The 22037-nt window shown below is 46.1% G+C and overlaps 1 protein-coding gene across 1 annotated transcript in view; it reads left to right on the top strand.

The window, feature by feature from the left end:
- Positions 1–4543: 4543 nt before the first annotated feature.
- Positions 4544–22037, top strand: part of LOC141510149 (uncharacterized) — a 207937-nt gene continuing 190443 nt past the window's right edge. The window contains exons 1-5 of the mRNA XM_074220158.1: positions 4544–5281; positions 6005–6127; positions 13376–13502; positions 13958–14053; positions 18556–20167. Coding sequence (XP_074076259.1) covers positions 5279–5281; positions 6005–6127; positions 13376–13502; positions 13958–14053; positions 18556–20167 — 1961 coding nt within the window. The 5' untranslated portion in view covers positions 4544–5278. The remainder of the gene's footprint in view (positions 5282–6004; positions 6128–13375; positions 13503–13957; positions 14054–18555; positions 20168–22037) is intronic.

The following is a 22037-nucleotide window of genomic DNA, read 5'->3' on the forward strand; positions in this document are numbered from 1 at the left end:
TCACCCACAAGCCATGACTCTAGTCTTGTCCCCTCTCCTCCAACTGAACCTTTGTGAGTCCTTCTAGAGTTTCCTCTTCTTTCTCACTCCCCCTCCAATCCTCACTGAGGAGAGGAGAAGTTAGGGACAGGATAACCAGCTTGGGAGAATGAATAACTCAGTCTCTAAGGGAGGAGAGGTGGTGGGCCAGATATGTAGATCTATAACAGAGTCTCAAAAGGCCAAGAAGATATATAGGTCATTCAGGGGGGAGGTGCCTAAGAATTCATTCAGGATGGATCAATTCTCTGCTGCTTCTGCTTATTTTGGTCTAACAATAAACACCAAGAAAATCCAGGTGCTCCACTAGCCAGTTCCACATCAGCCAGATGTGGGACCATCGATGACAGCAAATGGAGAAGTTGTGAGTACTGTGGACAAATTCACTTCCCTTGGCAGTATCCTTTCCAAGGAGGTTCACATTGACAATGAGGTTGACGTATGCATTGCCAGAGCTAGCTCAGTATTTGGGAGGCTCTGAAAGAAAGTGTGGGAGAGAAGGGTATTAGACTGCCCACCAAACTGAAGGTCTACAGTGCCATTGTGCTGACCTCATTGCTCTATGCTTGTGAAACCTGGACAGTCTACCAGTGCCATGTCAGAAAACTGAATCACTTCCCTTTAAATTGTCTTAGGAAGATTCTGAAGATCACCCTGAGGTCCTTTGTCAAGCTAAACTGCCCAGCATTCTTAAATTTCTATAGAGAGCATGACGACTACAATGGGCTGTTAGAATGCCAGATGTATGCTTGCCAGATGTAGACTATTCTATGGAGAACTCATACAGGGCAAGTGCTCACAAGGGGGGTCAGAAGAAGCAATATGAGACCTCCTGAAGGGAGAACTTTAGAATTGATTGTACAGCATGGGAGACTCTGGCACAGGACTGCCCAGCATGGCATGCTCTCATCAGTGAGAAAGCTGCACTCTGAGGAAGGCAGAATGGAGGAAATGTGACATCCCTAAGTTTAGATACCCCCCCCCAAGGGTTCCCATGGACTATCTGTGCCTGACCAGTGGTGGGGCATTCTGAGTTCATATTGGGCTGATCAGCTCCAGTCAAATACACAGTCATTTGTCTCAGACTTAGTGATGTCATTTTTGTCTTCTTCAGTAACGAAGGACAAGACCAGCCTGAGAATGCCAGGTGTCTGGTTCAATGGGGGCCTCAAGGACTGAAGACTGGGAGGTGACCATCACTCATCCTCACAGTGGAGAATAGGAACACATCCCCCAATGAGTAACAGAATTCACCTGGTCCCTCTTCTTCCTCTCTTCCCTACTTTCCTTTGAATCTTTTCAGTCTCTCCTACCTTCTTGGAGCCAGGTGGTCTGCCCTGCCCAGGTGGGTCCCATTTCTTACCCTTACCCCACCAGAAATTTTTCCTATTCTACAATGAGAGAGGGATGGAGATCATTGATTCCAACTGATTCACTTTATAGATAGGGAGACTGAGGACTAAGGAGACCCTCTCAAACAGAGACTTCTGAATTTTAGGAGGTTGAAGGTCACTGAGGGCATTCCTCTAAATTCTTCTCTTTCCTAGGAGAGAACTCTCACCCCAAATATACCCTGAGTGCTAGGCCACAGCCTGTATTGACCATAGGGGGATCACAACATTGGGGTGTTTAGTGTCAGTCACTCCAGTCATGAGATTCATCTTGAACAAAGTGGGAGATCCAGGAGCCCTCCTAGGATGGAACTGAGATCTTCTTGTAAATGTGACTGACCCCTACTCATGGATGCAGTTACAGTGACTGTTCCCAGACCCATACCTCTGAGTCTCAGTCAAGTGACTCCCTGGAAGTGTGGGAGAGAGGTAATGGAGATTGTTGTCATATTGAGCCTGAGTGATCTTGAGACCACCAGGATGGTCTCCCTTTAAGAGAGGCTGTGGTTTGGGGCAGCTAGGTGGTGCAGTGGGTAGAGCACTGGCTTTAGAGTCAGGAGTACCTGAGTTCAAATCGGGCCTCAGACACTTAATAATTACCTAACTGTTTGACCTTGGGCAAATCACTTTAACCCCACTGCCTTGCAAAAACAGAGAGAGAGAGACTGTGGTTCATAGAATTGTCTGCCTGGGAAATATTTTGATAAGATTAGACCTCTTTGGCTTGCAGTCAACATGAAGGTCATTCCTTAAGGGAGGTTGTAGCTTAGAGAATGGACTCATGAAAAATACTAACAATACCATTTTTCAAGTTAACATAGCTATGGGTCCCAATGCCCCAAGTAATATGCTGATTGCCACCCGTTTCTTTTTCTCCCTGATGACAAAGCCTCCTAAGTCATCTCTTGCCCTCACTCTGATATATTAATTGGCTAGCAGGGGAGCACCCCAAATCAGACCAGACGACAGGCACTTCTCTATTTACTCTAAAGTGGACCCTAATCTGCAGATCTCTGACATTTTACTTCACCTGAACTGGTCTATTTAGGTGAGGGAGGAAGGGAGATAGGAGGGGACCTGCCCATCCATGGAGGGAAGGAGCCTGAACAGGATTCAAGGATCCCTGGAGGCTGAGATGGAGAAGTTGAGAGCAGGAGGAGAAACACTGGGGATCAGGAACAGACAAGCGGACCCTGAAGGAGGGATGGAAGACATGGGTTGGAGGGGGCAATGGTCTCTCTGCACCTGTGCTCTCAATCTACACCCCCAATCCAGAGCAGACTTGTTCTCTTGCTGGGGAACTTTTGCTTTCATTTGGAAGGGTTTTTAGATGTATTTGGGGGTGGGGGTGGGGGTGGAGGGAAATGGGAGACCTTGAAGCCCTGAGCCAAGCCTGGGGGCTGTAGTGGAGAGAGTATTCAATGAGGGTAACCCAGGTGGTTTTGGGGAATGTGGATTCCTTTCGGAATTCTTCATATAAAGTCTGCCTCAGTTTAATGTCCTTAACCTTATGTTTCTGATCCAAAACTGGTTTCTCAGCCTCTCATTAGGGTTTCTAAGTCTGAATGTGAACCTCTGCCCTTCTCAAAATCTGGGTTTCTATAGATGTAAATCTGAAGGCAGGCTCTGCCAGCTTGATTGACCATGCAAGCTTGGAGGTTCAACTTTCTCCGCTGAGTAGACAATCCATCTATAAATCCATCTGGAGGACTCAGGAACTGTTAGCCCAGAATAGGAGATACTGTTCTATTTGCATTCTTATCAGTTTTTTGATAATGGAACATACCTTGTGAACTGCTTAGAGAGGTGGTAAGTCAAATCTGGGACACTTTTGTGTACTACTTGTGACCTGATTGGTTGATCACCAACAATTTTAGGTGTCATTGTGTCTTCTGTATAAATATGCCTCCCCCCAACTTTGTGTCGGATGTCATCCACCCTAGAAGGTTTCCACAAGGTCCTAGAGAACAAAACTTCAGGAATAAACTAACTTTTGGTTATTTCATTTTAGCCTAGGAGAGTAAACTGAGACTCAGGAGACACAGGAAGAGAGATGGAGATATCCATGGAATAGTCCGGTCAGAGACATCCCAGCAGGATGGAGGTGTCCAGTCTCTGCCACTTGTGTCCCAAGAGGGAGAATCATGGCACAGAGTTGAGACTGGAGCCTCGGTCTCTAGATCCCAGTCAGACTTTGTCTGAACCCCAATACTGTGACATGAAGATATCGAGGAGGGAAAAAAGGAGCTAATTAGGGCTTGGGGGGGGATAATAATGTATTTGTTTGCCCTTCTTTTTTGAAGAAGACCACATCAGGGAGGTGATGCCACGGCCAGCGCATGAATTGGATTTGAGTGAATGGAGCCGTGCTCTGTCCCCCGCCTCCCTTTCTCCTCCAGGGCCATCTGGGTCCAGTGGCCAAAGGTGAATCAGAGCCACTGGAGATGCCGGGCAGTCAGGGTGAGTGACAGCTAGTAAGGGCCAAGCGTCTGAGGCCGGCGCTCCACCGCGGGCCGTGCATCACGGACACGCGGACGCGCGGGGCGTGGAAGCAATGGAAGCCACGCACAGACGGATCCGGCTTGGGGCCGAAACCGGCTGATGCGAGAGACGCCCCGTGGTTTGGGGATAAAAGACCCCCAGACAATGCCGCAGGGCGGCCGGGCCTCCCTGCACCGTGTGGGGTCCCAGCCACGTAGGACAGGTGAAGCGCACTTCGCGTGAAGGTCAAGGGCGGCTCGGCCTCTCCGGGCAGCTCCTGGAAACCGCGCCGCGGCCCGCGGGGCAAAGGGGGGAGGGGCGGCCGGCGGGAGGGGCCCGCGCCCCCCGCCCCGCAGGGGGGCTCTGCGGGGGGGGGGGGGGAGGGGGCGGGGCCTCTGTGGGAGGAGGGGGGCGGGCCTCTGCGGGGAGGGGCGGGGCTTCTGCTACCGGGAGGCGGGGAGGGGGCGGGGCCTCTGAGGGGAGGGGGCCTCTGCGGGAGGAGGGGCGGGGCCTCTGCGGGAGGAGGGGCGGGGCCTCTGCGGGGAGGAGGGGAGGGGCGGGGCCTCTGCAGGGAGAAGGGGAGGGGCGGGGCCGAGTGCCGGACGTGACGTAAGATCGGGAGAGCCGAGGCCCCGCCTTTTTCTGCCCCCAAATCTGCCCGTCCTCCTCCGGAGGAAGCTCACACTGGGGGGGCTTCGGGGGGGGTTCTCGCCCCCAGCGGAGAACGGCTTCTGGCAAGTCGGGGTCCTCGGGCCCCCAGAACCGGCCGCCCCCGGGGACCTCTACCCGAGGGGAGGAGATGACCCCTGACCCCCAGGCCCCGCCTCTTGGGCCCTCCAGGGACCTCCCCCGGGCTCCAGAGGCCCCTCAGTGCGCAGGCGCGGCGGCTCCGGGGAGGCGGGGAGATGAGGGCGGGGCCGGCCTCCGAGAGGACCAGCCCGGGGGCGGGGCCCTGAGGTCCAGGCTCGCGCGGCGATTGGAGGAAACGTCCTGGGGGCGGGGCTGGAGGGCCGCGGGCGGGAGCTCCGGGAGCTGCAATCTCGGGGTCTCATCCCCTCCCCCCTCCGTGTCTCCCGCAGCCTCAGCCGGGCTCCCCAGCCCCCCGGGGCCCCTCCTCTGAGCTCCGGGGAGTGTCCCGGCGCCCCCCGCCCGCATTCAGCCCCGGAAAGGCAGAGTGGGGGCGGGGAAGTGGGGGGCCCCCCGGGGCCGGCCTGACCTGGAGGCGCCCCCCGCAGAGCCAGCCTGGCCGTGGTCACACTGGGGGGCTGGGCCCTTCCCTGCAGCTGAGGCCTCCCCGGGAGCCTGCGCCAGGCCCCCCCAGCCCGCAGCCCCCCGGACCCTCGGGCTCCTCGTCCTCCTCTGCCCTCATGGTGAGTGTCCTGGGCCCCCCCCCGCCCCCCACTCCCCTCCCCCATTCCACCGTGGCTCCAGCGCTCCCAGTCGGTACCTGCTCATCAGCCCCCCAAGCAGCCCTCAGAGGGGGCCCCGGGGGTCCCCGAGTGCTGCTCTCCCCCCCCCAGGACCCTCCTTGGAAGCAGGAACCAGAGCGCGGTCCTCCCCCCATTTGCACACGTGCCTCTTGGGTGGGTCTCATCCGACCCCAAGCCCTGGCCCCCCAGCTCCAGGCTCCTTTCGGGGTTCCAAGCGTCATCTGCCCCCGGGGGTCCCCCTCCTCTGTACCTCAGGACCTAAATCCCCGCATCCCAGACTCGGTGAACCCCGGAGCCCTATCCCTGTCCAGGTCCCTGACCCCCCCAGGTGCTGGGTTAGCCTGTCTGGGTCCGGCCCCTCTCACTGCACCCCCTTCTCCAGGAACCCCCCAGGCTGAATCCCAGGCCCCAGCTGCCCCTGATCATTCCCTCCAGCCCCCCCCCCCCCGCCCGGCTTCCCTCCCTCCTGGAGCAGCTGGGGTCTAGATAATGTGGGGGGCCTAGGCTGGGAGCCCAAAGCCCCTTCTGCCTTTCTGGGGGAGGAGGATGGGGCCAGAAGAGAGGGAGTCTTCTTCGGAGAGACTCAGAGGCTCCCTGGGGGGGGGGGTCTCTGCCCCCAGCACAGGGCCTGGGCCTTTCTAACCACCACCCTCACCCCTTCAGGCCAGCCCCCTGCCCAAGAGGAGAAGGGACAGACCTCGGCTCCCCTGGACTCCTCCTCCTCCCCCAGCCCAGCCTGCAGAGGACCCAGGCCTGGCCCCTGGCAGCCCCAGCTCCCCAGCCCAGGTGAGTGCCCTCCCTCCAGAGTGGGCCCCCATCAGCCATGGAAGCCGTGGCCCCAGACGTGGAGGATGCTCTAGGCCCAACCTTCTCAAAAGAGGTGTCAGAGGGAAGACAGACATCTGCCCCCCACCACTTCTGGGGTCACACGAGGTCACTGTTACCTGGGGTCTCCAGCATGGACCCCTCTCCCCACAAATTGCTGCCCCCTATTTCTTTTTAAGTTTTCTCGTATTGCAGCCCCCCTCCTCAAAGCAGCCACTTCCCTCCTTGATGATGTTTGTCCTTCATTGTAGAAGACCATGATATCAGGGAGGGGAGGCCATGACAAGCACGTGAATTGGTTTCCAGCCCCCCACCCCCACTGTGCCCCCAGCCTCACTTTCTCCTCCAGAGCCATCTGAGTCCAGGGGCCAGATAGGAATCAGGAGACTGGAGATGGCCCTGGATAGGAGGCAGTCAGGGACAAGTGACTTGTCCAAGGTCACACAGCTAGTTAGTGTCCAGTGTCTGAGGCTGCATTTGAACTCCCATCCTCCAGTGCTCTAGCCACTAAGGTATCCAAAGGCTTCCCAGCTCCCTCCCTCCCTCCCCCCTCCTTCCCTTACTTGTTTGTGGTGTACCAAAGGGTCTGGAAAGGTTTCTTGGGGATCCCACTCTGGTTCTCGATTGGCCAACAGTGGGGCTCAGGCCAAGCCCAGCTAATCACAGGTTGGGCCCTGATTGGTTCAGAGGGAAGAGAAAAAGCAACTGTTCCGGTTTCCACCAGAAACTCTGAGGGTCTTCCCGCCCAGACTGATCTTTATTTTACTTTACAGAAGAGGCTCTTCTAGGCTTCCCTTCTGTCTTTGCGCCCTTCATCCCTGAGACCTTCACCTGCGCCCTTCATCTCTCTGAGACCTGGGAACGACCTTGGCTCCCACAAGGCCAAGGATTCCCACTGCCTCCAGGGCCACCTGCAGTCACCCTGATGCATCTCTGGCTCCTGGGGACTTTGCACAGAACCGGCTCCCTCCTTCCCCACTTAAATCTTCTTCACTTGCTGGTCATGGCATCTCCTTCCTGAGGTCATGGTCTTCTCGGAGAAGGAAGAACAAACGTCAGCTGAGACTAGGAAAGAGATTCTTTAAGTCAGACTAGGAGGATTCCCAAGTTCTGCTTCCTCTCTGGTGTGCCTCAGTTTACTCACTGAGCCCCTTGGATCTCTATGACAGCCCCAGCTCCCGTACATCATGCTGTTGGTCTAGTGGGCAGGTGGCTGGGCCAGGAGCTAGAGCCTGAGGGAGAAGGAGGGACAGAGTCAGCTGGGGATGTTCATGAAGGTGATGCTGGGGAGAAAGATGCAGGGTTCAAGGGACTTGGAAAGAATTCACACAGCTTTTGAGCCAGAGGTTGTCAGGGACAGGAAAGAGTTTCCCCCTTACTTAACAAGGAAATGAAGCAGGAATGGGGCAGATTTCTCAGGGAAATTTAGCAAAGATAAAAAGAATTTATTCTGGGAGGAGGTAGGGTGCTGCCCATCCTCTCTGTGTTCCTGGGTCTTCCATCCCCCTGGCTGGGATAACTTTTGGAGGTGCCAGTGGGATGGGAGCCCAACTTCGCCCTTTACTAAGAAATCTTTGAAATGTCAATAGGCGCCCCCCAGCACCAAGTATCCTGCCCAGGTGGCTTCTGTCTAGACAGCAATGGGCCAGACTGGAGGACAGAGATGAACTGTTGGACCTGCCCAGCCAGGGGGATACGACCATTTATTCGGTGGAACACCATTTTTTCCTGCTTAATGTTTCTTCTGCTACAACATCTTGGACTGAGGATGAAAGTCGAACATTTATCACTGGGAAACACGTTTGCATCTGGATATTTGCAGTGTTTTAAAAGTGTCCAGTGCTGGATTCAAGCTAAAGAATGAAGAGGCAATTAAATAATGGACAAAAAAGATGCAAGGGCTGTGTGACTATAGACAAGTCACTGTTCTTTTGGGGCTCAGTTCCCTTAGCTCCTCCCCTCCTCATCCCACTGTCTAAGCTATGAGACAGGTCACTGAACTTCTAGTAAAGGATCTTGCCCCCCCCCCCCAGCATGGGCTCCCCATAAATCCCTGCCTCTATGAGCAAAACAAAGTGTCTCAGCTTTAGCCTGAGAGGATTAAGCCTTTGACCCACCACCTCCAATCTACATTTCTCTAATTACCTCATCTTCTTGCCCCTTTATAAGCAAGTTCACTCTTCGGTTGGGGGGGCTCACCTTCCTTCAGGAGGGCACCTTCTCTGGGGAGGGTGATCACCCAAATTTCCCTCTCACCCCATTTCCCCTCCCTTACTGGTTCTACCCTGGTGAGGTGTCTTCAGGTGAAGGGAGCTGGCTCCTTAGGTAACCACTCCTGCTCATTCTGTCTGCACGACTTATGTCCATGCTGCTGCTGCTGCTGCTGCCGAGGCTCATCCCCTTAGAGCATCAACGGCTTCCTGCCTTCAGTCTTTCTTTCCCTTAGCTTCTGCTCTACTCCAGAGCTACAGCAATTTGGAAATAACCCTTTTTGTCTCTAACATCTCTCCTGAGTCAGTCAATCTTTTAAATGGAATCTTTCACCTTTCTGGAACCCCAGGAACCTTTAGCCCAACATGTTGTCCTGCATCAATTTCAGTCACAGGGGCTGTTAGATGGTGCAGTGGATAAAGCGCCAGCCCTGGAGGACCTGAGTTCAAATGTGACCTCATACACTTAATAATTACCTAGCTGTGTAAACTTGTGCAAGTCAATAAACTCCACTGCTTTGCAAAAAAAAAAAAAAAAAAAAATTCAGTCATGTCACAGTCTTTGGGACCCTATTTTGGGTTTTCTGGGCAGAGATCTTAGAGGACTTGGCCATCTCCTTCTCTGGGTCATTTTACAAATGAGCTGAGGCAAACAGGGCTCATTGACTCCAGTCTCAGCCAGGAAGTGTCTGAGTCCAGATTTGAACTCATACTCATGGGGTCTCAGTTAATGAGCCCCTCTCCTGGGTCCTTGTTAAAACTAGGCATTCTGGTTCTTGTCCTTCATTGTCAAAGGAGACCAAAACAACATCACAGTGTTGGAGGCAAATAACAGTGTGTCTGACTGATCAGAGCAATACAACTGGGAAAGCTCTCCCACAGGTTGGGCATAAAAAGTGCAGATGAGCACCTGGGGTGGGGTAACTCTAGATGTCACGTTTCCTCTGAGCTGCTTCCATTCTGCCTTCCTCATAGAACACAGTCCCCTCACTGATGGGGACATGCCATGCTGGGTGGTTCTATGCCAGGGTCTCCCATGCTGTACAGTCAGTTCTAAAGTTCTTCTAGGTGTCTCAGTATCTCTTCTGACCTCATCATGAGAGCTTCCCCTGTGGAGTTCTCCATAAATAGTCTTCTTGGCAAGCATATGTGTGGCATTCTAACGTGTCCAGCCCATCAGAGTTACACTCTTTGTAATAATGTTGGAATGCCAGGCAGTTTAACTGGAGAAAGGACCTCAGTGTCTAGAATCTTCTCTTGCTAGGTGATCTTCGGAATCTTACTAAGAATTCAAATGGAAGTGATTCAGTTGTCTGACATGGCTTATAGCAATGAACAGCCCTATGAATGGATAAATGGATCATAAAGTAATCAGTGACTCCTTCATGTGCTAATGGTTGGCTGTGTAAATCTTAAAATAAAAACATAGGTTAACCTGTAAGTTTTCTTCTCTAGGATATACCTTAAACTATAGGTGGAGGCCAACTGTCCAAGGTGCCCGCCCCAAATGGAGAGAGAGAGAGAGAGAGAGAGAGAGAGAGAGAGAGAGAGAGAGAGAAATATTTATCCACAAACAAAGTCCTAGGGGAAATCATTAACCTCTTTCATGGCCTGATGATGAAGTTTGAACAATCTTAATTGCCTGATTATTCCTCAAAGACTATCATCCTTATACAATATTGACTGATGAAATGTCTCTCTCTTCCTGTACTGTAAGTATCACAGGGGCAGGAGAAGTGTTCCTGCATCCTGATCATCATCTCCCTGAGTTTCTTATTAACTTAGAAGGAGATATATTCAGGAAAAAAGACTGAGATTTATATAGGGAAATGGAGGGTTGCCCTGCAAAGTGAAAAGGATTATGTCCGGGTATTGAGGGGTTCCTGGCTCATTTTGGGAAACAGGCTGCCTCTTTCCCTGTTTTTGTGGAATTCTCCCACTGGGGTATGGGAGTCCTCTCTATTTGGCAGAGACAGCTTAACTTGGAGACTGTTGTTATTTCAAGGTCTGGTGTAAGGAAAGACTTTCTCAGAGAAAACTGCAAGGAATGTTACAAAATCTATATTGTCAGAATAACCAAGTATAGCCCATGGTATATTCTAGTATAGAAATGCCCATAATTCAACTATTTGCTTTCTGCCTAACTTCCACAGTAACTGTTTACCACTTCCAGATGGTTTGGGGAACTTGCTGCTTTAGAATGGTGTTTGAGGTCTGCACCTGCTGTTCCCTATATATTCTCCTTACTTTTCATCATTTCCCTTGATTTTGTGGATCTTTGCTTTTTCCAAATGAATTTTGTTAGGGTTTTATTTAGCTCGCTAAAATATTCCCTTCATAATTTGATTAGTGAGGGAATTAATTCTTGATCCTGTATTTTATATTTTATATTACTCTTATTTCATTCAGGATTTATATTCTGTAATCTCTGTGAGAAGGCAAAATATCTCTGAGAGAAGAAGCTCATGTGGGAAGAAATTCAATCATTTCCTACCCCTTTTAGGATTCAGAATTGCCCAGTCTACAATAAAAGAAACTGAGGCAAAAGGGTCCATGACCCCTGTAATAAAATGGACCTCAGATCTTCCTCATTCCTGGGTGGTAGAGGATGGCTGAGAGAGGCACTTGAGGGGGAAAAAAAAAGAGGTTTGAAGGAGCTTCAGATGGGTGTGAGAGTGAATGAGTCAGAATTCAGTTAAACTTCAATACAAGGACTGTCTTCCTTTAATGAAGAAGAACTCAAAACAGGTATTTTAAAATTTTGGGGAATCTCCAAAAGTGGACCAGAGCAATAAAGTTCTCATTTGTTCAGAAGTAAAACAGTAGAATAAAGGAAATGGATTACATTGTGGTTTATGGAATACAAATAGACCATAAATCCGATTATAATATTTCAAATATAGTTTAATTTTTCCCAATTATATTTTTTAAAACTTTTTTTAGTTTTTAATTCTAAATTCTATCCTTCCTTCCGTGCCATTCGTCCTTGAGAAAATGAGCAGATTTAGTTACATGTACAATTCTGTAAAACATTTCCATTTTTGTCATTTTGTTCAAGAAGCTCAAATGAAAAGAAAGGAGAAAATAACATGCCTTGATCTCTTCAGACAATATCCCATCTTTCACTGGAGGCAGATACTATGCTTCATCAGTGCTTTGGATTAGTCTTGGCCTATTATATTGCTGAGAATAATTAAGCCATTCACAACTTATACAATTGCTCTCACTGTGTACAGCCTTGTCCTGGTCCTGTTCATTTTACAATGCATCAGTTCATATATGTCTTTCTGTTTGATTAAGGAGTTTTGGTTTTGATTTGCTCCTACAAAATGACATGTTCACACCAACAGAACTAAAAAGTATAATGATTATAAAACAGAAATCAGTTTTACAACAAAAGTAACCAATAAGTTCCAATATAATAAAAAGAAGAGCAAAGCCTACATAAACATAGATATTAAGAGAAAACATCACCAATCTGGGGAGCTTCTACATCTGAATCAACAGTAGCTGGGGAGTCCTGGGGGTTCAGCTTTCAGAGTCCCAATAGGGAAGGCCCCAGGCAGAGGGACCTCTCCAAGGGTGAAACTCCAATTCGAAGAGGGTCTAATTAGATCTTAAATAGTTTGAGAACAAAGAAGGCTTCTTGCCAATTTTTTTGTGGAATAAAACCAAATTTTCCAGGTTGTCCAAGGAGGGAGCCACCCCTCCTTGGACCCCAAGAATTATGGTGTTTACAGTCAGGAATGGCTAGTTCCTGAAGTGATAGGTGATGTTCATCAAGTACAGCCTTGAGAGTCTGGCCAGGACCAGTCAAGGACATTCAGTGGTTCTTTTAATTTACTCAATCTGTTTTAAATATGTGTGTGAGATCAGTCCTGCTCATCACCCCTCCCTGTACATCAGGGGTGAATTGGGGGTCAGTGATTCTCTGCATACCAGAGGTAAACTGAGGGTCAGTAATTCTCTGTAGCTAAACTATAAGGCCTTACCATGGAAAATCTTATATCCTATGTATCAACCATACACTTTCCTGGTTTTTCAATCAGATTTTTTAATGATGAACTCATTATGATAAATAATACAATGTTAATTTTTCTTATGGAAAGGTTCACAAACAGAATCTCTGTAAAGTGAATCCTTTCCTTACCATAGAAGAGGAAGAAAATGAAATGGAAGACAATCAATTCTAAGCTCATTGGCAAAGCAAATACAGATGATCCCTCCCAAGTATCAGGACATTTTAGATCTGGCCAGCCTTTCCTGTATGTGATCATCAATAAGCCTCTTACCTCATTCTCTTGATTCTTATTCTCCCAAGGTTCTAGAATTCTGGGACTTGTTTAAATTATATATTCTTCATAACAAAACGGGAAACATTTTTCTGATGAATTTCCTCAAACAAAAGCCAAAGCAATTAAATATTCCTTTTTTTAATTAATGAAGCAACTCTCCCTCCCATCATTGAAACTCTTGTCTCTTTGTAACAAAATATATCTCTTAAACTTCTCTTCATGTTTTCATCCAGAGGAGACCTTATTTCTGCCATTCGGGAAGCAAGCTAGGTCTTTTCTTTAACCTTGTTTTCTTTAAAGTGATCAAACCCTCCTGCCCACCCTCCCAGCAAGAATACTCTATTCAAACCTCTTCTCACAAAATCTTTACAAAAATTTTTTAGAATCTATCACTTATATCACATCTGATAAGGAAGAAATTGCACATCACTTCCTTTCTTCTCCACAGATCCACCTACTTCACAGATAGAATACATTTTCTCCCTGATTCCATTGGGAGGCATTTCTCAAGTTTCCCCCTTCTAATCTTAGGCTCTTCATAATGATGGTTTCAAGTGTTGACTCCAACATTCATACAAGGTGCTGCCTTTGGTCACATCTCTCCTCGAAGCTTCAGTTGCCTCCTATAAATTGATGATGGTTAGACTAGGAGAATTCTGAAGTCTCCTTCTGCACTCATACATCTTCTACTTTTGATAATTTAGGATTTGGTGACATTCAAGGATGTGGCTGTGGACTTCACCCACGAGCAATGGGGCTTCTTGGATGATTCTCAAAAGGAGTTGTACAGAGAGGTCATGCAGGAGAATGCCCGGAACCTGCTCTCCCTGGGTAAGGACCCCATTCTCTGGTAAATATGAATCTCCATGCCCTAATGAGAAGGGTTTGGAGCTTTAATCAGTTATTTGAAGGAGATGAATGCTGGTCTCCTGTGTCCAAGGGATAACGCCCTCCTGCTGTCCAGTTTTCTTGTCAAAGACCTTTGTCTCCTTATGTGACAGAAACATGAGGATTTTCTTTGTTGCTTCTGAAGCTCTAGGAACCTTCAGATCAAAGATCCAATCAGTGTGGAAGCATCTCAGATGTGGAACCAATCTAAGAGATTATTTAGTCTGACCTCTACTTAACTTGGATTATCAGCACTGATGGGGAAAACAGATAAATATGTTAAAACATGATGAAATGATTCAAAATGCAGCAGCTCTGGATCCACATCCCTTGTCCTAAAGAGAACTCAATTCCAAGTTTCTCTCCAAGTTCATCTTTAACTGATTCCTCATGTCCAGGGCTTCCAGTTCCCAGAGGAGATGTGATCTCTTATTTTGAGCTAAGGGGAGCACCCTGGATGCTGGAACAAGAAGGCCTGAGGAGTCGTGATCCAGGTGAGTGAGGTGAAAGCAGGTAGATGAGAGATGTGTTTACTAGAGGCTTCTCTGTGTTGTGGTGACATAAGTGCTAGCTTTGAGGGCAGGATAATCTTCCTTGGAATTCATTTAAATGCCATCTCCTTGCCAGCCCTAAGCATTGGGACATAAGGAGAGGTCAGGGCCTTCCCTGTTCTCATGGAGCTCCCAGTCTGGAGGGGCAGACAACATATAAACATCTCTGCAAAAACTCACAATGGACAGGATAAATGGGAGCTGCTCAGAAGAGGTAAGGCCCCAAAGTTAAGGAGGCCTGGAAAAGACTGATTGTAGAAGGGGGACTCTAACTGAGGCTTCAGGGAAGCCAGGGCAAGCATTCTGGGCAACAGGGATAGGGAGGAAAAGTTTCAGAGTCAGGTGGTAGAGTGTGCAGATCATGGAACAGAAAGGAGGCCCCAACCACTGGGGAAAGTGGATGAAGGAAAACTGGATGAGTAGGAGAGGGGTGGGTGATAAAGTGCTGTAATAATTCTTGGATTAATGTAATAATTATTGGATTCCTTGGGGAGCCACTGGAAGGTGTTGAGTGACATGGTCAGGTGAGAGCTTTAAGATAATGAGCTTGACAAGTCAGTGGAGAAATGACCACACTTGGGGGAGATCTGAGGCAGCTGGATCTGCCAGCGGGTTCTTCAATAGCTCAGCTTTGGGTTGATGGGGGGGGGGGGGCTGAACTTTGAAAGGGGGAGAGAAAGAGGTGTATGTGAGAGTTGTGACCCAGGAGGAATCACAGGACTTTGGAACAGATTGAACATCAAGGTAGGGAGTGTAAATGTGGAAGTCGAGGAATGTTTGACCCTTCATTTCTGAGCCTGGATTATTGACAAGATGCCTTAGATTGCATTACAAAAATAGGAAAAAATATTTGTGAGAAAAAATGAATTTCCTTTTGGACAAGGTGAAAGGAGAACCAGGAGGTAAGTGGCAAGATAGAAGGGGATTATTTGCACATATAAAGGAATTTTCTTAAGCAAGCAGAAGGATAATCTTTTCATCTGTTATTGAGGTCAAACAGGAGAACATGGCATCTGATTGGTGTGAAATGAAGAGAACATAGTACTTGATAAATGTCCTGTTTTTCAGTGAATTATGAGACTAGGTTTTCAGATGATAATGTGTGGATGGACGAAGAAGGGGTAAGTTAACCAGAATGGAGAATGGGAGAGGAAAGAAAAGATCATGAAAAGCTGCCACGACCAGTGGCATATGGAGTCACCCAGGGAAATGTCAGAAGATTGCCTTGCCACAAGGAAGGCCTGGTTGAGATGATGCTGTCTCAAGTTGTGGGGGACCCAAGGAGCCTGATTTCATGATTTTCTCTTGAGTGAAGGAAGCTGCCATTCGTGGATGTCATCCAAGGCTAAGATTTGTATAAATTGTCAGCGCCAGTCCCTTTCCTGATCTCTGTGGCTCCATCTCTGTCCCCTTCTTGGAAAATCATTGACCAGGTTCACATAGGTGACCAACATCTTGGTTTAGGCAGGTAGAGATTCCCAGGCATTCCATAATAGGATATTCTTCAGTCGCCTAGACAGAAACTCCTGTGATCATCAGGACTGGGTCTGGTCATGTTCTAGCTGGGTTAGAAGCTGACCGAGGTGGTTAGGTCTAAGAAGGAGGCAGAAATATGCCTGAGGTCAGAATTTGTCTTTGATAACTAATGGGGGGAATAGAACAGAGACTGAGCTAGAACCTGGGGCCTGGTGTCAGCCCATTGATCAATAAACATGGATTAAGCACCTTCATCTTCTATAGAACACTGTGCTGATCCTGAGCATACAAAGGAAGGCAAAAGTCAGTCCCTGCTGTTGTTGAGCTCATAGTCTCCTATACACAGAGAGAGGAGGAGAAGCAGCAACAGATCATGAACCTCAATCTTAGCTGATCCAGACAGAAATACAGGGAAATGAGGAAAGAGGAGTGAGTGTACCAATAGTTTAAGAAGAACAGAATTGGAGAGGAAAGAGTTGGAATATAAATAATGATAATAATAACTAATCTAAATAATGATAATATATTGTTTTGTTGTTCAGCCATTTTCCAGTCATTTCTCTTTGTGGTCCCTTTTGGGGTTTTCTTGGAAAAGATACTGGAGTTGTTTGCCACTTCCCTTCCAACTCATTTTATTAACTGAAAGGGTTGCCCAGGATCACATAGCTAGTTAGGTTCTGAGGCTATATTTGAAGTGAGGATGATAAGTCTTCCAGACTTCAGATCTTGTGCTCTATTCACTGTACCATCCACAGGACCAACTACATTTACAGACTTAGGGAGCTAGTGTGCTGTGCACTTTATAAATATGATCTCATTGAATCCTCCTTGATAAAAGTAGAAGTTCTGTGCAAATATTATGGTAATTTGACAGATGAAGAAACTGAGGCCACAGAGATCTTTGAACAAGTTCAAAGGACTAGGAAGTTGGAAGGGTTGGAATTTGGATCTTCCCAAATAGCCCAGCATGCTATTCATTGTACTACCAGTGGTATTCTGATCTTTAAACTGACTTTAAACTGATCTTTAAACATTGAAAAGATCCACACATGTATGGGCTGAAGAATGGAAGAACTTGGAAAGCTCTTGCTGAGAAATACAAATGTATATTTTCTTTTTGATTTTGTTTTTTAGCACCTTAACCAGTCAATACAATGAATTGCTGGTTACTCTATAAAATGTTTATTTTTGCCCTGACTCATGACATGTAGTGTATTGATGATGACAAATGGACTGGAAGGTCAGTTGCACATATTTGGTGTTTTTTCAAAGAATGTTTATTTTTATTTTATTTTTTTGCAAGGGAATAATGTGGAACGATTTGCCCAAGGTCATACAACTAGGTAGTTATTTAGTGTTTGAGACCAAATTTGAACTCAGATCCTTCTGACTCCAGGGCCAGTGGTCTATTTACTGTACCACCTAGCTGCCCCTCAGTGTTTATTTTTAAAACCATCTTTGTTAGGATAGAATTTCTTCAGGCTTCAGTTTCTTTTTCCTACTCATGGTTAACTAGCTACTCTTACTGAACCTCTGCAAATGTCTAATCTGTATTGCCAAACAACTCCTTGGAGAGACTGCCAGGGAACCAAACAGTCATAGAAGTGGAAGATAGCTTCCAATAAGGAAGGTTTGTGCGTGGTAGGTGACACTGTGTACATGGAAGTTCACAATATTTGGAAACAATTCAATGTTAAGTTGAAAGATTATGTTGTAGGTAGTCTGAAGCAGATATGACATCATCACTGGATCATCCCCCAAAGCATCCTAGGGTTGATCATGATGGTTTGGAATCATTGCAGAAGGAATCCTATTATGGTACAACCAGGTTTGATTTCAGAAAGGAAAAATGTCTTGTAAACAAAATTGGACCTTTATTTACTGCTTAAGGTCAAACCCCTTGGACTGCTGTCTAGAACCTCCAATGACTTTGTGAACCACTAAAGTGCTGCAAGGAGACAAATAGGGAATCTTGTTTTCTATTTCCTTGTAAAGGGATGATGGATTCACATTCATTTTTTACAGTTGTGTTTATTATAATGGAATTTGTTTTAGTGAGCAGAGACATTTATAGATAATTTTATAGATTTATAGATAATTAGAGATAATTAACTGGCTGGGGCAAAGAATATGACAAGCCAGAACAAAATTACTTTTGCTTCAGGTAAATATAAAAAGTAATGCTGTCATTCATCCCCTGATCTCAGATACTGAAGTAGAATTAATAAAATTGAAATTGCTAAGCAAGGAAATTTCATTGTGTTTACAGACCAGCTAAATTATGAAATAATAGATATGCTTAATATTTGTGCACCAAATGACATCACTTTTAAGAAGAAGTGATTGAAAGTGAAAGTGAAGCAGCAAGATCCACAGTGGAGACAATTTGTCCAGTGCTATGGACAAAGCATGCCCAGTCCCAAGGTTTGAGTTCCAGTCTCAGCTGCTGGTATTTCAGTCAAGTCACTCTGAACCATTCAGAACTCATGACCCAAGTTGTGAATATAATGAGAATGCTACCCCTGCCTATTTGACAGGTTTGTTGTCAGGAACCAATGTGATGGTGTATGAATCTCTGTGTAAATTAAATCATGCTGCAGATGATCAAATGTGAGCTTATGATATTTTTGAATGATTGATTCTGCCCATTTAAATTTGAAGTTTTCTCTTTGCCTGGGGAAACAAATAAAAATGAATTTGGGTTCAGTCATACAACACTGAATATTTCTTTTTGATTTTGTTTTTTAGCTCCTTAACTAGTCAATACAAGGAATTACTGATTACTTTATAAAATATTTGGTTTTGTCCTGACTCATGACAAGTGGTGTATTGATAATGATGAATGGACTGGAAGGTCAATTGCACATATTGTTTCAAAAATGAAAAATATCTTATAAACAAAATAGTGGATAGAATTATACATGTGTGTATATGTGACTTTGTATGTATATTTAATTTTTTTCCTTTAGATGGAGAGATGAGACCTGACATCAAAGAGATTCCTGCAGAGCTTAGCCTTTCAGAGGAAAAAAGATTCATGAATGATGATCCCTATGACCACACAAGGAGAGATTTCTGTTCTGAATATCCCAGAAGTCATGCTGCAGAAAAACCACATGAATGTAATCAAAATGGAAAAACATTTCCAAGGAAAGATAAACTAGCTAAACATCAGAAAATCCACAATAGAGGCAAATCTTATGAATGCAATGCATGTGGACAGACTTTTACAAGAAGAGTCAGTCTTATTATACATCAGAGAATCCACCCTGGGGAGAAAACTTATGAATGCAATCAATGTGGAAAGACTTTCATTCAGAAAGGCAGTCTTACTGTGCATCAGAGAATCCACACTGGAGAGAAACCTTATGAATGTATTCAATGTGGAAAGACTTTCACACAGAGCTCCAGTCTTGCTGTACATCAGAGAATCCACACTGGAGAGAAAACTTTTGAATGTAATCAATGTGGAAAGACTTTCAGACACAGATCCACTCTTGCTGTACATCAGAGAATCCACACTGGGGAGAAACCTTATGAGTGTAATCAATGTGGAAAGATTTTCACACAGAGCTCCAGTCTTGCTGGTCATCAGAAAATCCATACTGGAGAGAAAACTTATGAATGTAATCAGTGTGGAAAGACTTTCAGACACAGGTCCAGTCTTGCTCTCCATCAGAGAATTCACACTGGGGAGAAACCTTATGAATGTAATCAGTGTGGAAAGACTTTCATTCAGAGGACTAGTCTTGATTTTCATCAGAGAATCCACACTGGAGAAAAACCTTATAAATGTAATCACTGTGGAAAGACTTTCAGACAGAGTTCCAATCTTGCTGGACATCAGAGAATCCACACTGGAGAGAAACCTTATAAGTGTAATCAATGTGGAAAGACTTTCACACAGAGCTCCAGTCTTGCTGGACATCAGAAAATCCACACTGGAGAGAAAACTTATGAATGTAATCATTGTAGAAAGACTTTCAGACACAGGTCCAGTCTTACTGTACATCAGAGAATCCATGCTGGAGAGAAACCTGATGAATGTAATCAGTGTGGAAAGACTTTTATTCGTAGCTCCCATCTTGCTGTACATCAGAGACTCCATAATGGAGAGAAACCTTATGAATGTAATCAATGTGGAAAAATTTTCATTCAGAGGGCCAGTCTTACTGTACATCAGAGAATCCACACTGGCTTGAAACCTTATGAATGTAATGAATGTGGAAAAACTTTCATTCAGAGGTCCAGTCTTAGTGTACATCAGAGAATCCACACTGGAGAGAAACCATATGAATGTAATCAGTGTGGAAAGGCTTTCAGACAGAGCTCCAATCTTGCTGGACATCAGAGAATCCACACTGGAGTGAAACCTTATGAATGTAATCAATGTGGAAAGACTTTCATTGAGAGGTCCAGTCTTACTGTACATCAGAGAATCCACACTGGAGAGAAACCTTATGAATGTAATCAGTGTGGGAGGTCTTTCATTTCCAGCTCCAATCTTGCTCGACATCAGAGAATCCATACTGGGGAAAAACCTTATGAGTGTAATCTGTGTGCAAAGGCTTTTATTCAGAGGTCCAGTCTTGCTGCACATCAGAGAACCAAACACTAAAGAGAAATGTTATGAATGTAATCAGGGTCAAAACTAATAAATCAGTTTGCCAAATCTGAAGGTTAAAATCAGGCCTTTTATCCCTTCAGAGAGAATTCAAACTGGATAGAAGACTTATCACTGTATGAATGAGAAGAGTCATTCAAATGGAGGCCAGAGGTCCTTGGACAGCAGAAAAATTACAATGTACCAACCATTTCATGAACTCAATGTGGGAAGACCTTCAGTCAGCAATCATCTCTGATTTTATACCAGGGGTTTCTTACTGGACAGCAACCTAATGAATGTGCTCAATGGGAACATGACTTTTTCTGTAGGTAACTGATAAAGAGTAAGTTTTTTTGTCGCTAGGATGGTGGCAAAAGAATAAAAAGGAAAAATAAAGTTACATGATGACATTATATTTAAAAGGATCAACCAGTTGTATCTAATATTTTTGCAGTTTCACATGCAATCATTTTACTATATGTTAAGAAAAAGCTTGGTTTTTTTCCTTTAAGTTCAGAATAAAAGAACTTAATTTAAAGTAAAGTAAATGAGATCATTCAAGAAGCTTCCTCCTTCCACTAGAAGCCATGGCCATGCCAGTGTAGGAGGGGAGAGGAAATTCTGGCAGGTGGTTCTGGGAGTGACCCAGGTCAGCATATGGTAACTGGTGCTGAAGGCCAGGAACATTGTGATGTAGTCCAGTATAGAGGCAGCATCAGCCTCTAAGCAGGGCAAAGGAGACATCCCGAGTACCTTATTACCCATAATCTGGAGGTGGGCATACAAGGCCTGGACCTATCATTCCCCCTGATATGACTCCAGTAGTGGTCAGCTCCAGGATAGTGAAGGAGAGAGAATCTTGTATGGCAGATAGAGTGGTGGAATCAGTCCCTTGTTATCCACAGCCTGTGGTGTGGCAGTCCATGTCCAAGAGCCATAGTTCCTCTGGAGTAGTTCTCTGACCTCAAGATCAACACACTAATGTTGTCCTCAAGGCTCCCATGAAGCCCAATGTCTCCAAGGGCAGAAGGCAGCAGCTATGGAGCATTCCTTGAGCTCTAGTCAGTGAGTGTTGTGACAGGTGAAAGATGAAATGGCTGAGGGAAATTATTATTTTGCTGGAACCATAGTGAAGTTGGGAAGCAGGCTTTTATCCTGGGTTTTTTTCATTGAGGCTCAGCTCCTGTGGAAGGTCAGCCTCTTCTTGAGGATGACCCCTACCTCGGAACACGCTCTTTTCATTTGACCACCCACCCCCAGTTTTTATAAACAATCTATGGGATGGAAACAGTAAGTGATTGATATGGGGCCAGTTCTCAGATAAGGCAATGTTGCTGCTTGAAATTACAGTGGTGAGAAAACTCCTTACCTCAGTCTTTGAACCCTATTTCTGGTCAGAATAAATTAAGGTCAGACTGAAGAAAGAAGGTTCTCTAAGTCACAGGTACAGGTGACTGCTTCCCAGCCATGCTGGGTGAGGTTCAAAGATGGCCTTCAAGTTTTCTCATAGCTCCCACAACTGAATCAAGTTCGCTCCCAAGACAGACATTGATCTAGACCCATAACGGAATGGAAAGGGAACTGTGCTAGATGTGCTTAGAAGTCACAAGATGGCACCTGTATACTTCACCAAATCCCACAATTAACACTTGCTTTCCTATCCCCTTCCATTTCTTCACTACTGTGATGGCAGTCATACCTGGTCTCCTCAACCATCCTGCAAGGTTAGTATCCCCAAATATCTAAAGCCTTCATGTGCCCCTAGCACAAATCCAATTTCCCAACAAGGTGTGTCCTCTGCAGTCATGTGGCCATCTGAAATGGTGGTCCCAAAAGGTTGTCAAC

This window comes from Macrotis lagotis, chromosome 1, assembly GCF_037893015.1.
Source record: "Macrotis lagotis isolate mMagLag1 chromosome 1, bilby.v1.9.chrom.fasta, whole genome shotgun sequence".
Taxonomy (NCBI): Eukaryota; Metazoa; Chordata; class Mammalia; order Peramelemorphia; family Peramelidae; genus Macrotis; species Macrotis lagotis.